At 41.9% G+C, this 16130-nt stretch overlaps 1 protein-coding gene across 1 annotated transcript; it reads right to left on the bottom strand.

The window, feature by feature from the left end:
• Positions 1-1367: 1367 nt before the first annotated feature.
• Positions 1368-16114, bottom strand: SAG (S-antigen visual arrestin). Its single transcript, XM_054385727.1, has 15 exons — positions 16016-16114; positions 15458-15518; positions 15331-15375; positions 14861-15054; positions 13659-13718; positions 12494-12561; positions 12163-12298; positions 11734-11818; positions 10464-10536; positions 9424-9561; positions 9070-9147; positions 8367-8390; positions 7879-7943; positions 2086-2095; positions 1368-1461 (listed from the first exon to the last, which is right to left on the bottom strand). The coding sequence occupies exons 1-15, from the start codon at positions 16112-16114 to the stop codon at positions 1368-1370; spliced, it is 1230 nt and encodes a 409-aa protein (XP_054241702.1).
• Between the last annotated feature and the right edge of the window lie 16 nt (positions 16115-16130).

The following is a 16130-nucleotide window of genomic DNA, read 5'->3' as shown; positions in this document are numbered from 1 at the left end:
CTTTACTTTGAACCCAAACTATTTTTAAGTGTTAGAAGGCACTTATAAAACTGTTTGGTCAAAGCCTTTGAACCATCTGTAAAAGCAGGGCTTGTAACCATGGAATGGTTTAGGTGGGAAGGGATCTTTCAAGGCCATCTACTTCAGCCTCCTGCAGTGAGCAGGGACATCTTCAGCTAGATCAGGTTGCTCAGAGCCCAGTCCAACCTGACCTGGAATGGTTCCAGGAATGGGTATCTACCACCTCTCTGGGTCTGTGCAGCCTCTGTGGTCTGAAGCAGGAGGGAAGCATGCTGTGCTTACAGCAGGCTATCACCATGAGCCCTGCTCCCACGAGGATGAAATAGGCATCTCAAAAATGCATCCCTCATTTTCTTCTCTGTTAAAAGCATATTGTTGCTAACCAAGATACAAGTGGGAAGTTCTTAATGCCATTTTCTGGTGCATAGAGTGAGAAACAAGTTTATATGAGTAAGTGTAGGCCCTGCACTCAGATGTTACAGGGAATTTAAATATTGGAAAGCAGGTTTAGAGCAAAAATGCGAAAAAGAAAACACCAGTTGTACCCACTAATTGTAATTAGCTGCTGCAATTCACTTCAGCCAAAACATAACTGACATTCAGAAAGCGATAAGATGATCTGGATATTCTCATGACCCATGTAAACAACAAAAGAACAGAGTTCGCAAAATACAATCTCATTTCTTAGAGCATAAAATGATCTCTTGCAGATGGATGTTGATGGATGTCCTCAGGGCAGGCTACCCCATCATTTCTTCCTGAATTTTACTGCACACTCTTTTGAAGCACTCGTGCTGACAGAAAACTGGATTAAATACAGGATGGGTCTGAACTAGCAGTTCTCTGGAGTTGTATGTAGAGAGCTTTGTTAAGGAATACATGGAGAGCACACATTTCTCTCATCTTTAATAATGTGATTGTTAAGAATATTGCTAGAAAGCTAACATTGTATCTCAGCATTATAGCTGCTGTTGAAGATGACTTGCATCAATTAATGGTACAGAAAGTGGATGTAAGCCAGACAGAGGGACAGTGCAAGAATATTCTCTAGAGGAGTTGGATAAAGCACCAATGCAAAAGCAATCAAAAGGAAATAAAATCAATTTTGTAGAATCTGTTGAGAGACTTCAATGAATCCCTAAAGGTTGCAAGCCAGCCTTTCAGACTGGCATTCCAAAGTCAGGAACTCTGACACCAGTAAGCAATAGAGATTCATGATTGTATGTCCAGTGATCTCAGGTCTGATCCATGCATGCTCTGAGAACATGCAGTTTACTAAAAACCTAGGTCATAAATTTCTAACTGACGCCAGACTACATCGCTCCTCTGGCAGCTTGTTCTTTTAGTCATTCATCAGTTGAAGGCATATCCTTCTCTTCATCATCAAGCCTATCTTTTAGTTGTTGACGAGCAAACTCCTCAAATACCAGCTCTGCTTCACTGAAATGGAAGAAACACAGGTGTTTCAAAAATACGTTAACGATTTTTTTTTTTATACTAGCACACTATAGGAGGAAGAAGAGAAGCCTGAAACAGACTCCAGTAATATTTCCTTTGTCTTTAAAGGCATTTGGATCACATTTCCACAGGCACAATCTTTATTGATAGGATTCTATCAGTATGAACAGTAGTTGACTGAGCAAATCAGCAAACTGAGGAGGTTTTCATCTGTACCAAATCACAGCCATTCCAGCTAAATATTCATCAACTATCTGAATGGTCTACAACCTGAAAGGGGTCTTTGTCTGGAAATAAAATGTGAAACCTTTCATCCTTATTTCTTCTGTACTAACGTAGGGGCACATGGTCAAACCTACTGAGTTCCTGGAACTTAAAGCTACAGATCATCAGCTGACCACACACATCTCCCTCCAACTGTGAGGCAAAACATGATCATTTAAACTAGTTTTGCATGGTCAGTCATTGCTGTTCAACTGACAGTAACTTACTTTGTATTTAAGCTCATATTCTGTGAATGCTGTCGATATTTGGGCAATTTTGAGGAGTTTTCAAAGGGTCAATGCACCACTGACACTAGAATGTGAAATATTAAAAGAAACTTACCCATCCTTCCCTGCAGTCGTCAGCAGGCAGTAAGGGAGGAAAAAGATAAACCAAGTAGTTAGAACAGTGGAAAATTTATGAACTGACAAGATAAAAGAGGTGATAAGTGGATTTGCAGCAATACAAGAATTCCAGAAAGTTTCAAAATGTGTGTATGTGCACCTCACAGAAGCAAAACTTGATCTCCTGAATGGAAAAGCACTGTAGCAAAGCTGCCCAAGACAGCAGAAGGGCTTGTTAGCAGTCACAGCTGTGAGAGGCATCTGTGCACACACTTCTACTCAGAGATGACAGAGCTTACGTGACATGATGTTAGTCTTAACTGGTCTGTCACTGTAATTTAAGTAGTCAGCTGATGAGAAAACGGTAAAGTTATTAAAACCAGGGGTCAGAATACAGAAGGGCTTAGGTGGTCTCTCATTAGATAGCTCATGCACATGAGGAAATACTTCAAATTTCATCTTTCCCTAAATAAAATCCCAAGACCTTTGGCATTTGAGTTTCTTTAATGAGATCTTTGCTAACCACACTGTAAAAAATCCTGCTTGCTAGCAGGATTCCTTTTGGAAGCTGTTTCAGCACAGCCTAAAATAAATAGAACAGACTGTACTGCAGTGATGCAAAGGCAGGCAGGGATTTTTTTGGTTCTCACAGTTTAGCAAGTAACAGTCACTTCCATGGCTTACTTCTCATGAATTTAAGTCAGGGAGCAAAGCACACCTAGACCATCATCATCAGGTATCTGAGATGCTTCAGTGACTGGATAACTCACTACCCAGAGAAGTCCCACCCACAACCCACACTAAAATCAAGGGCAACAAGTGGCAACCAATACTGCTGGAAAGATCATCATTAAAAGTATGTCAGTATGTCATCCTCAAAGGATGGATCATGTAAAGATAATATTCATGATAGTATCTATTCACACTCAGAAAGAATGGTCTACTCCTCTCACAGAAGCCAAGAGGAAGTCTGGAAGGTCTCAGGACATGTGTGCTTGAGATGGATTTAAAATGAAATATTTAGAACTTTTAGAATTTCCAATACATAAAGCATCATTTTCATTTCATTTTTCATCTAATTTTTATTCTTTACATAGTCAGCTTTTTCCCCACTTTGAAGTACATTCATTACTGTGGGAACAGTGACATCACTGATGTGGGTAAAGCTGAGTGAGATACCCACCAGTGCAGTTTGAAAACAAATTTTAAAGCAAGTATCGAGGAGCAGAAATAGGTATTGTTTCAGTTGGGCATTACTTTACTGTCAGGTAAATCACAGAATAGAACCACAGAATTGTTTTGGTTGGAAAACACCTTTAAGAGCACTGAGTCTACCATTATCTAACTCTACCAAGTCCAGTACTAAATCATGTCCCTCAGCACCACATCTCTAGATCTGTTAACACTTTCTCACAGCTTACTGAAACAATACATAAGTAGTGTGGCAGCAGAGTAATGCTTACCATACACCTCAGATATAAGATTACATTCAGAGATGCAAGACTTTAATCTTCAGGGTGCTATACTACATTCCATACGCTCATTAAATGTCTACATTTAAACCCTAGCCCCACTCCACATAGTTCTCTTGCTGTCCTGTGGCTTATTTAACATTGTAATATTGAAAAATTCTCAGGCACCTGAAAACAAATAGAGCTTTTCTTTTTTAAACCGGCATGCTAGCAATTGTTTTGAGGTTTGAGGTGGGAGGGGGCTGTGTTCAAAGATCAGTGAGGCTCCAGAATGTCATCATACTCTCTGCAGAAGGTTTTCTGTATGCTTTTATTACACATCCACAGAACTGATTCTATATAATTAAAATTGTGGCATATGGTAATTTTCATTATAAGACTGCTTCTAACTTCTCAACTTTAAAGGGAGGGGTAAAAAAAAGAAAAGAAAGGAAAAAAAAAAAGGAGTAGGCTGTGTTATTTTTCAAGATATTCAAGTGCTTTAAAAATTCACTAATTCCTGGAAGTTACAATACCAATACAGGGCAGGTACAGCTTTACTGGTAAAGGGACACAGCATTTATGGGTTTCTTAACCTTCTGTGAAAGGACTGGTTTCAACAAAGGAGCAAACTAATGACAATTTGTTGAACAGCAGCCAAAACAAAGGCTCGTCCAAGACATAGGCCCACAAAATGTAAAGCATCAGCAGAAGGGCAGGAAAACCCTAGACCAAAGAACTCATGCTGAGACCACAGTCTTGAGAAAAAACAGCAGGAGCTTTTGGACTAAATGCTGACCAGGAAAGGTCTTGGAAGCACGGAGACACAACCCAGTTTGAATCTATCTTTAAAAGAAACAGATCTCTACACATTTTTGTCAACAGGTGGAAAAGACAGACTGCCAATGTGACAGGAACTGCTCTGTCTAAAAATAACCACCTGTGAACCACACGGGTCCAAAAACAGATGTAAAACCAGCATACATGAAACATGCAAATACTGGCCTACAAGAAGTCCAAGACAAGGAAGCTATAAATAAACAGAGGAAAGGAAAGGTAGCAAACTGTTCTTTTTTTTGCCTCCTCCAGGCATAGAAAAGAAAGATCAGTCTGCAGTAACCATGCACTCTGACAGACCTGCTTATTACTGAATGATGACTGCTCCAGAGCTTGCTCACAGACAAAACAATATGCTGTGAAATAAAGCACACAATAGGTGACCACACTTGTCCCAGTTTGTCCCTAAAAAAATTAAACCATCTTCTTGAGCAGCTTATCTTTCTGAAGCTCTCTACATCCAAATCAGCTGTGCATGATTAAATATACTGGTGCTACACATGATTTACATTGGACATAAATCATGTTGCGAAAAGGATACTACCCCATGACAATGAAGAATCATACTACATGACATTTTTTAATCCCACTTTAGCTTTGACTCTATAAGATGGTTACTTTGATTTTTTTTCTTTTCTCCCTGCTGTATCTTAAATGAAATGACAGTCAAGTAAGCAGGGAGGTGCCATAGGCAAACTGGTTACTACTGACTCATCAGTAAAAACAAAAGGGAATTGAAAAAGAAGAGGAGTGGTCTCAAAATTCCCTGTGCATGCACCCCTGGTTACACCCACTGTGGAGTCTGCTGAACAAGCCAACGAAACAAAATTCTGTCTTTTGGGGCCTTTGAGAGTCTAAACATTGCTTGTTGAAGCTCCATCTCTGCAATTAAGTCTTGATTTACCAAATTAGATGATATTTCACTAATGAAACGTTTCATTTCCCAGAGTTTGAGATAAGGTGGTAGAATAAAAATTTTAAAAGCATGAGCTCCTAATTGGAGAGAGCGATTAGGCACAGTGCATGGAAAACTACTGGCCAGTAAAGCCAGGAAGAGATTTAGTTTACCAGCTTCCTATGGAAGACTGTTTTATTCCCTGTAATGAGCTCAGACACCATGTTCCATCACAGTTTTCAAGTCATCTGTGCCTTTTTTTTTTACGAGAAGGCATTTATTTCTTGAGTTAGGGCTTTCCCATAGATAAGCTCCTGAAACTACCTACAATTATTTCTGTGTGTAAGAAATTTGCAATTTCGATCTCTACAAAATAGATGAACCATAACTATCTTCTGACAGCAGGCCCCTAGAAGACTTTAATGTAGCAAACAATATGTGGGCTGTGGTAAGAGGATGTGTTAGAACAAGTGATCTGAGAAATACTGCAGCTCTCCATTTCCCCTGTAAAGTCTGCTACCCACATCCTTTTGACAATATTATATAAATGAGTGTATCATCTGTCCTTTGAAATGATCTTAGAAGTGAGAATTGTCTGCCTTCCATTCTTCCTCGTATTACAAATGCTTCTGTGAGAATCATCTGACTGAAGCATAAGTAATAGAAAGGGATTTGTGGCATTGTTAACACCAGGAAACGTCTCATGAAAAATATTCCTGCCATTCTAAAAATGTGAATTACTTTACAGTTACCTAAGCTTTCGGATGATCCTTATTTGAAGTTTTCAAGCTTTTCTCTGTGCCCATGAAAGATCCGTATTGTGCAGCTCTGAGCTGTCCCCACCAGCACTCTGCCATGGGAGGCTCTCACGGACGCTAGATGGCCCTCACCAGCCACTGCTCCTGGGGCCACTCGGGCCAGCCCCAGCCCCCTTCCAAGTTCCTCGACAAGGGGATTGCTGCACCAAAGTCTGAGGGAAACGCCTCAGTATGTACAAGCTACCAGACGAGACAGAAGACCCTTGCCAAAGCAGCTCTCCTACAACGAGTCACACTGAGGTCGTGATCAAGTGTGCAGCAATGTCAGCGTTTTGCTGGCAAAGCTTCACTGGCCTGCAGCATGAAAGAGAAACCCACAGCATAGGCACAGCTACGCCAACAAAACTGCTTCACAGCACCTTCTCTTCTCACAGGACAGCTCTGGCCCACATGCTGCTGTGGGGTGTCCTGTACTACTCCTTGGTGATGTGGCTGCATCCTCTACAGCCACAGCAGAAAAGCAGTGAGAGGGGAATAGACCTTGTGTTTTTGTCCCAAAGGTGCTTCCTAGACTGTTGTGCTACTCTGAAGGGGCATGTACAAAAAACTTCTCATATGAGCATGTTCTGTGTCTGTGCCAAGAGGCCAGGCTCGCACAGCTCACAGCAGGACTTTTCCCAGTGAAAATTGGAGTTTCCTGTAGTGCAATTCTCACAGCAGTGAAGAAACCTACCTTTGGCTACTTCAGCACATCCATAATTAGCAAACATCAATTCCCAACCAGAGCAAATGAGTGTGAAGCAGATCACCAATCTCTCTTCTCATTGCTCACTCTTAATTCCTCCAACAATTCTGCACAATAAGGACTTAAGTCACTCCTTTCTAATGCTTCTTAGAAACAGCAGCTTTACTTAAGTTAGAGCTGACAGAAAAGACAGAGCCACAAAAAAGATGACAGAAAAGATAAGCAGCACAGAAGCAGCCATGGGTTTTTATCTGAAGCCCTTGAAACTCTGTCCAGATATTGAGGGCAGGGCAAGATCACTCCTCCCTAACAGCCCCAATATTGAAAGGCTGGCATAATGTTTTGTGTTCAATAGCTGCTTCAGATGCTGTACAGGAGCTTCTGATTTAGTGTGAGCACCTTGTGGTTTCACCTTGAAGAACAGAGAGCCAGGGCCTGAGGAAGTGGGAGGAGAACACAGACGCTCAAGACAGGCTGCAGTTTTGGAATCTGATCCCAAACCTTGACATGCCTGGGGAAAGCTAGCTCCTTACACTGCTTTAAAGTTCCCACACTTCCATTTACTGACCTGACTCTGAAGAGACATTCATCTCAGATACTCAGCATAAAGGCCACATCAAGATAATGGATATCCTAAATCACAGTTTTATCACCTCCTAACTTGTATTTTGCTTTTTACAATGCTCATGTGCCTTAGATGTTTTCTGTGACAGATTTTTTTTGTAGTATATTGGAAGCTGGCTGAGAACTGCTAATTCTTTAATTCAGGACATTTTGCACAGTAGTCATGAAATTTAACTGTGCAGTACTTCCTCAAGTCCCTGTGCTTTGAGTTATGATTCCATGGATCAAAGATAAAAATGGAACATGACCCATTTCCACTTCCACCTATCTTAGCATCCTCCTCCCTGTTATTTTGTGCCTTGAGGTTGCGATATACAAATATATATGTGTGTGTATATATATATATATATATATACACACACACATGCATACATGGAGCCTTGTAGACCGTAAAGCCTTCCTGTGGAGCAAACCATTGTAAGCCTTGCAATGATAGGATTCCACCTCAGCGATTGGAGGCAAAAAAACAGACATAACTGACCTGCTGGGTTCTCTTCCTCAGGTTTGGGGTGCATGAGACGAAACGGCAGTTCTGTGCCCACTTCGCTTTGAGGAGAAGAGAGAATGCATCAGACCCATTCATGTCTGGTTCAGTCCCCACCTCAGGTCAGCCCAGGCCCTGAACTCCAGCTTCACCCATTCTTTTGTCTTTTTCTAATCATAATTTTTCCCTCAAAATGATTTAAACTCTGATTTCTCCACAAACATCCCAGGCACATTCACTTTAATAAATTGAGGTTATTATGGGCTGACTGTACTTACATGTACATAGAATCAAAGGTATTTTTTCAATTGCTTCATTTTCACAGTTGAATGCACAGACTTCTTGTATCAGCTTAAGGCAGAATTTTTTCATTTTGTTTTGGTTTAAAATTTTTTTTTAGGGAGGTGGAAGGGGAATAACAAAGAGGGTAAAAAGATGAATTCACAACTAAAACTACATGATCTGTAAAAATAGATGACATTTACCTAGAAGTGAGGTCTCCCAGCATGCTACAGAAGAAAACAAGAAGAAAAACACTGTGCTGCACTATCAAGTGCTGGTTTACTGGTGGACTATTAAAATTACCTTCCTCATATAGTCTTCTCTACTTGCGATAAAACATAACATCCAGAAAAACTTGGTTTTTAAAAAGGTAATTTTAATTTTTCATGTCCTTCCCATGGAGAAAGGCTCTATTGAATTCCTGACTAAGTTTTGGGCATGGGTGCTTTTCCGAGAGCCAAAGGGCAAGGGCAACCAGAGGAGCACAGAAGGCAAGTAAATCAATGACTCGTTTTTGTGCTAGAAAAGAGGATATCATCAACTATCATCAACTCAGAGTTATTATTCTTGTCCTCTTTTGCACTGTATATTGATAACATCAGCTTCTCCCAGAAGGCTGGCTCAGTACTGAACCTGAGCTACAATAGTTATGACTCTCAGGCAGATGTCTCTACCTTCTGCTCTGGAAGAACAAGAAAGTCAGATGGTATCTATGGAAGGTAATCTAACCACTCTGGCTCAGGACAGGTTCTTTGGATAGCATCTTATGCTTTACAGGCAGCCTGACATTCTACTGCCTGTCTTTTCTGCTGGGGTGGACTTGTGCTGCCATCTCCCCACTCATCAGTGAAGTACACCCACTCCCCTGTCTTTATGCAGATGTAGCAAAAAGTGTGGTACTCTTACCCTGGAACAGTGAGCTTCACTTTGACCTTGTAGGAAACCAGAATCCCCATCACTGTCTTGTCTATTCCATCCTTAATACTACCAGAGAGAACAGACAGTAGGGTTAGGTGGTACAACACAGCAACAACCTGGAACAAGAATGAGGTGAAGACTCCATTCTCCTGAAAGTGACAGAGCCTGAGGAACATCTCCAGATCATCATCACTATTCATCCTGAATGAATATGATAGGCTAAGCAATGCAGTGCAGAGATACCTGTCTGGGCACACATTTACACCTGCAAACTCCTGAGAGAAGTATCTCTGACATCTTTATAATCCTCCACTACCTGGGATCATTGAAAATTCTACTCACATAGTACTAGAAGCCAAGTTGGTGTCCTCATCCTTAAGCCTTCCATCCAGAGCTATTTCCCGTGTCTCTCGGTTATTTGCTAGCAAGGGCAAAAGTGTCAGTGTCTTGGTCAGGCTGCTGTTTGGCTGCACCTTCTCCCTGAAAACAAGTAGCAGGTGAGAGCTCTGATTTGTGTAACACACCCAACAAAGAGAATTTCCAAAAGATTACAAAGCTGTCCAAAAGGAGTGGAATTTATCTGTCCAAATTTAGTTGTCTACAATGCAGATGTCTACAGCGAAGCTAGTTGAAAAATTGCCGTTGTAATCAGCAGAAAGGAACAAGCACATGCAGAAAATAATTAATTAATTTCACATTAAGGCAGACTTCTAAAGTAAGTCAAAACTAAGATGAGACTCTCCAAATCTGGACAAAATGAATCCTAGTTGAGAAGACACTGGAAAACACGTCTTCAGGCTACAGAGCAAAACATCAGAAAAACAAAGTGTCTGGGTGTGTCCAACTCTTCTAACAAAGTAAAGCTCAATGCTGCTATGACAGTGCAGTGCAAAAGAGGAAGTGATTTTCTACAATGTGAGGATCTCAAGGTTTTCATGGGCTCTCTAAAGCCAAAAGAAACCAGATTAAATATAAATAGTGTGAAAAAGACTGGCCTCAAGCTAGAGCATCCATGACGCCCAAACAGCAGCACCTTTCACAAAAAGGATGCAATTCTATTTAAAGATTTTGAGCAATGAGGAGCCTTCCACAGCCCCTGCTAAGCTTTTGTAGTAGGTAATTACTCTTCAAACCTCTTTTGCAATCTCTCCATTCTCTGAAAAATTGGGTAGGGTCCCTGCTGGCTACATGAAAAGAAGACCAGCTGTATCCAGATACTACAGGTGGTGTGGGGGACACACAAACAGGGTAAGAGGAGAGATGAGAGCACTGTGACAGCAGGCAACTGCCAGACTATAGCTAGAAGTACCTCCATTACTGAGGAGGAGAGTAACTGAAAGGGTATGAAGGAGCAAGAAGGGATAAACAGAGCATTCACTCACTGTGCTTCCTCAGCAGCTACCACTTTTGTATAGCTGTCACTGGAGTATAAAACCACATTGGCAACCTGTTCCACTGAGTGAGAAGGGAGAAAGCAGACAATCAATAGTGTGTACACCTCAGAAACGACATAGCTGCCTGCCCTCTGCTGAGTTTCAGGGATGGAAGACATGATGAGGACAGCAGGAAAACCCATCCGTTTAGAGCCTGAAGGGACCACCAGGTCAGATAGGCTGACCTGGAAAGAGACCAACAGCACACGAATGGTCAAAGTCTATCCTCCCTGAATGGCACCCACAACCCAGATTTGGGGGTAAAAAGAAAAAAAATCAATAAGCCATGGTTTCCCTCAGGAACCTGCTCTTTCCTTTATAAAGATTTCCCTCTCTTTTTTCTAATAACTTTTATCTATGGTGTCTGGTATCTCTTGTGCATCTAGAACCCACGCATTTGCATTCAGGAGACACCATCACCAAGCAGACTACAGTCAAGAACCTCTGATAATAAATGGCTTATATTCTTCAATCAAACACCAAAAAAAAGGGTAAGGACAGAATCTGGGGACCAACAAAGTCTTTTTCTGCCTGACAGAGTTTTATTAGCCTAAAAATACTTTGGAATCGCTAAACAGTGCATTGCAGACTGGCACTGAATTGACTTTCTCTGCTATAGAGCTTTGTACACTTCAGCGATTTTGTTCCCTCCCTGCATTCTCTTTCTCACCCTTTGTGTCTCAGACTGTGTTCCACAGGTCCAAGTGCAATGGGGTTTGCAGGATGAAAATAAAACACAAACAGTACTGAAACGCCTCTGAAACTCAGCCCCTGTCCTCAGCTTCCTTGGGAGGAATGACAGCATTGCTGGCAGAGTGGCTGTTCCTCACATTGCCAGATGTTTCTGTAACCCCAGGCAGAACTGACACAACCTGGGCATGTTCACAGTTAGCAGGAGTATCATACTGACAGGGGAGGCCTTCCCACTAGCCTCCCAAAAGAGGTGGATTTTTCTGTTACCTGCTGCAGATACCAGATCCTTCTTCTTTACTAGAGGGGGCATACTGGTGCCTGAAGTTGTGACTAACCATGAAAATCAGGAAAAAAGCTGCAGTGTTTCACTCCATGAACAGCAAAGAGACAGCAACAAACAGGACAAATTCCTGACTTGCCCCAGATTGCCTGCTTAAATTGTTTCCAGGCAACATTGTGTCTCTCAGTCCTCTCACTATTCAATCTTCTTCACCTCAAAGAATCCCAAGCAACAGTAAAACCATACCCTGGACTTTGATCTTCTTCACTGTTTTCTCTGTGCTGTTGTTGATGGTGATAGTGACTGGAATGGGCTCACCATGGTAGTACACCTAGAAAGAATTCGATGTTCAGAAATCCAGCCAAGAGGCTTCTCCCAAGCCCCAAACCACTCTAGTCCCTCCAGATTAAATTTCCTCAAGAGGCCAGAAAACGCAAGATGACCCCTAGCAATGATTCATGACCCTTCCTTCAATCTCACCTCAAATGTGTCTGGCAATAGGGTCCCACCCTTCCTGAAGGATATCTACAGAATTACAAGGGAGCCCCTGAATGCTTGTACAAGTCATTCTCAGCTGTGATCATCTGAGTAATACAAAAGTAGCTGCTTTGGACAGCAAAATGCATATTGGCGCATCAGCACTATGAAGTCCACAGCTCATGGCAAACTCCTCACCTCTTTACTGAGGCAAGCTTTCAAGTGTAATGGCTTGTTGGACATGAAGAACTGCCAGGTGGTCTCTGCACAAGGCTGGGGTCCTGGCTTTTCTTGAGCATATTGCACCTTACGGATCAGCAGACGTGCAGAGTTCCTGGGAAGCAGGAAAGGACAACATGGTGGTGCTTTGTGCTTAGCTGAGGCCTGAGTTCTGCATTCATATGTGCTTACACCCAAGAAGGCCATTGGCGAGTGGAGCAAACTCGAACAAGCAACCAAGGTGCATTACTGGACCACCCATCCCCATTAATAAGGGCAAAGATGAGGACAGACACACACAATCTGTTACCTCTTATGAACTCTCTCTTCTACGTTCTCTGTGGAGAAAGCTTTCACCTCAAAGTCCACCCCACAGCTCTGCCAGAGAGAAAGGACAGCTACAAAGTCAGTGTCAGAAGCAAAGAGCATCTGCAGATGTTTAAATATCTTTCTGTACACCAGAAAGTGGAAGATTTCTGCCAATTGCAAATTCTTCTGATCTCCTACTATTCTAATAGAGATCCCTACCAACTGATGTGGCAGCATCTATCCATTCCACTCTGACACTGATAAATGTGGCTCAGTTCCCTACTCCTAAAAGGCCTCCTGAGAGAGCAGTGCTGTAGAGTTCACAGCATGCTACAGGTTAGAAGACTAACCAGCCTGCGAGGCTCTCCTCTCCACCTTGCGTTTCTGAATTGAATTCTGAATTGGCTTTGTAATACCACTAACTCAGGATCAATCTCTTTCCCAACATCTACAGTGGGAGTGATGAGGCCAAGCTGACCTTTGCTTTAACAGGTTTATAGCACCACAGGACATCCAAGTGAGTCCCAGATAACTCTCTACAGAGCAATGCAAGGATTTTTGACAGAATACTCCTCCTTGGCAAAACACACAGCTGATCTTTATTGCACTGGATTCTGTAACCCATGTCTCATCTTGCCCAGCAGGTTATTCTAGCTCTGCTGTTCAGAGAAGCATCCAGGTTAAGTATAAAAGGAATACTTTAAATGGTGTCAGAAACCTTGTAGAACATATGATGCGGTGACTTTTATGCCAGGGGTTGTTTTATTTATACACATCTAAGCCAGCCCTTCTCTGCATTTAATTCAGAAGCAGGTCTTGTAGTGATCTGTGAGATTTGAGACACTCAGTCTTCTCTCATGCAGCCCGACAGCTACAAGCATTTTATGTGCAGCCAACCTGCAAATCAAGTGGTACCCTTAAGGAAAGTACAAGTGTTGTAGATTTAGTACTCTTGCTGCTATCCCTTTCTTATTCTGAGGACTTAAATTTCAGTCCCATGACACACACTTGTAGCTCTGAAGCCAGGATCCTGATATTGGTGGCAGAGCACAGTAAAATCCATTATCACCTTATTGTGCTCTCAGGCCAGCCAAATAAATTCACATGACTTTTTCAATCTGACTTGCTTCAAACATGATTAAGTACAGGTGTCCCATTGGTCTCACCTTATCAACATCACAAGGTGCAGGCTGCAGGCAGACTGAACAAGGAAGGTAATCTGGAAACTGTGAGAAGAGGAGGAGAAAAATACCACAAAGCAATATTACACAGATAGTTTAGTTAAAATATTGCTCACAAAAGGTACAAAGCAATCCTAAAGACAACAGGTCACTCGCTGTAATGTGGTAACCCATTGGAGTTCTGGCTAAGATAAGGATCTTAATATGCTGGGGCTTCTCTTGCTTGTATGGGGCTTATCTTACTTGTATGAATGAGTTTCTCTCTTCCAAAATACTTTAAGTGTCAAGAAAGTATTTAAGAAAAAAAAAAGGTAAAAAAAGGTCTAAGCACATGAAACACTGGTCTTAAAAAAAAAAATCAACAGAACACCAGAAGCACATCTTAGAGTAGAAGCTGCAACATCTGGCTCCTCATCCAAGGACATACCACACGACACAGCAGGCTGTGAAGATCAGCCAGCCACCGGCCTGTATCAATTCACAGAACCAGTAACTCCAGACATCAACTGGGAAGTCTGCAGAGTAGTTAATGGAGGCTGAGTGCTAACATGCCATTAGAGCCTCCAGAAGTTTGAAGATCACCAGATTGTATCAGAGTGGTTAATAACATTATGGCAGGTACGAACCCATTTAGTAGAGTTATTCAAAGCCTTCTTTGTTGCTATATCAGAACACGTGGTTTGCAAACCTGAATCTTCCTAGGGAACGCTGTCACTGACAGTACTGGAAGCATATTCTGGCAGAATCAGAATTGGGCATTGAGCTGTTATCTTTTGACAACATCTGGTAAAGAGGTTTTCATCTGCTTGTTTGGTCCATAAAATTGTTAAAGAAAAAGGATTTAGCACTTCCACTGTGAGCACTGGGGCAATGCTATGAAGTGTTCCATCCTCTCGGGAATGGGGAAGACAAGAATGTGAGAGGCTGTTGCTAGCATAAAGCCATGGCATGTTTCCTTGCCATTTTGAGGAAAGCACTTTTCACACACAGGTAGGATCTTCTTGTGCTTTACCACTTAGGATGGTAAGAAAAAAAAAATATTAGTACATTGCCTGTCACTGAGAAGTGGTACCTTGCATAACATGAATTCACTGTTAATCCCTGTCTTCAGTCCATCACTAGGTTTCACTAGCCTGGTAATAACAGACAGGGACAAGAAGATCAGTGGCTCTGTATGAGATACTTACTGTAAAGAAAAAGGGATAAGCATTTTTCCCCAGCTTCTTCAGCAGAGATTCCTGCAAGTGGGAAAGAGCCTTTGGCTTGTCAGCAGGTGGGTACACCTGGACTCGAGAGAAGAACAGGTCCCGTCGGAAGGTGAGACCAATCACATCAATGTCTTCCTGGCCATACCGGAAAGCACAGGTCAAGGACACATACACTGGAAAGAAGCACACAACAGGTAAAGCATGCAGCAGGTTAACACTGCACCTAAGGTGGGATGTAACATACTCCTGCACTAGAGAGTCAGGGAAACCCATTTCAGCACTGTTGTATAACCCAGTAAGTATTCATACCATATGTAAGAACGTACATTACACTGAGTATTCACTGGGGAAGAGTTACATTTTTTCCTTTAAAACAAAACAAAAAAAAGGCTCTATCTCATCACCTCATTTCTAAAAGAGGAATAACAATCTCTCATAGAACCTCAGACCTGTTTTCCCCTTGATAATTGCAGGATCCACCAATACAACACCATCTGAAAGAAAGAAAAAAAAAATTTACAAAGGATAACTGGGGTTGAGAAAGCAAGAAGGGCAGCACATATTCTTGTGACTTACCTACAGGTTCCACATCCCCTACATTGTCAGTGAAGTCTCGTTTTCCAAGATAGATGGTCAGCTGTAGGGAGAAGATGATGATGGCTGAACTACAAAGTGTTGATGAACGTGTGTTGGGCAGAGGGATAAAGTTGAGAACTATAAATCTCAGAGATCAGGACAATCCCGTTTTTTTTTTTTCAGCAGCTGTACAATACCCACGAGACTCAACAGGATTATTCACAGGCTTCAGAATATTAGTCCTGAAGAACTGATATAGGTCAACTCTCAACACAACATAAATAATGTGTAGAGATGTAAAGATTTCTGGTGCCATCAGGTGGGAAAGACCTTTGTTCTAAACATTAACAAGCAGGACTACAACCCAGGAGGAGGGAGAAGTAAGTTGCCTTCCTCTTGCATTGTAATAAATCTTCAAAATTATCATTAAATACACTTTATGGTCCTTCTTCAAAAAGAAAGAAAAAGGGGGTGGGGGTGGAACAGAACTTTCTATTGAGTCATTCTCTACTCTAAGTAAAACTCATACCTATATGAACCTAGTACTATGGTACTTACACCCTTGTCACGACTGCTTTTCTTGAAGATAACTTGCTTCCGAGGAGAACTAGGACTCCTCCCACTCATCCCTGTCTTTTGAGGCTGCGGGCAGCTCATGGTCAAAAATGGGTAT

The sequence above is a fragment of the Indicator indicator genome, chromosome 13 (assembly GCF_027791375.1).
Source record: "Indicator indicator isolate 239-I01 chromosome 13, UM_Iind_1.1, whole genome shotgun sequence".
Classification (NCBI taxonomy): Eukaryota; Metazoa; Chordata; class Aves; order Piciformes; family Indicatoridae; genus Indicator; species Indicator indicator.
The sequence above is the reverse complement of the archived record's forward strand: the minus strand, read 5'-3'. Positions and strand labels throughout refer to the sequence as shown.

What these genes read in the sequence shown, in the direction of transcription:
- SAG (XM_054385727.1), bottom strand. Translation starts at nt 16,114, where the DNA reads ATGAGCTGCCCGCAGCCTCAAAAGACAGGGATGAGTGGGAGGAGTCCT. An exon ending in AGGGGATGTGGAACCTGTAG is followed by an intron (nt 15,376 to 15,457) that starts GTAAGTCACAAG and finishes TCTTTCTTTCAG; the next exon opens with ATGGTGTTGTATTGGTGGAT. An exon ending in GAAGAGAGAGTTCATAAGAG is followed by an intron (nt 12,299 to 12,493) that starts GTAACAGATTGT and finishes CCTGCTTCCCAG; the next exon opens with GAACTCTGCACGTCTGCTGA.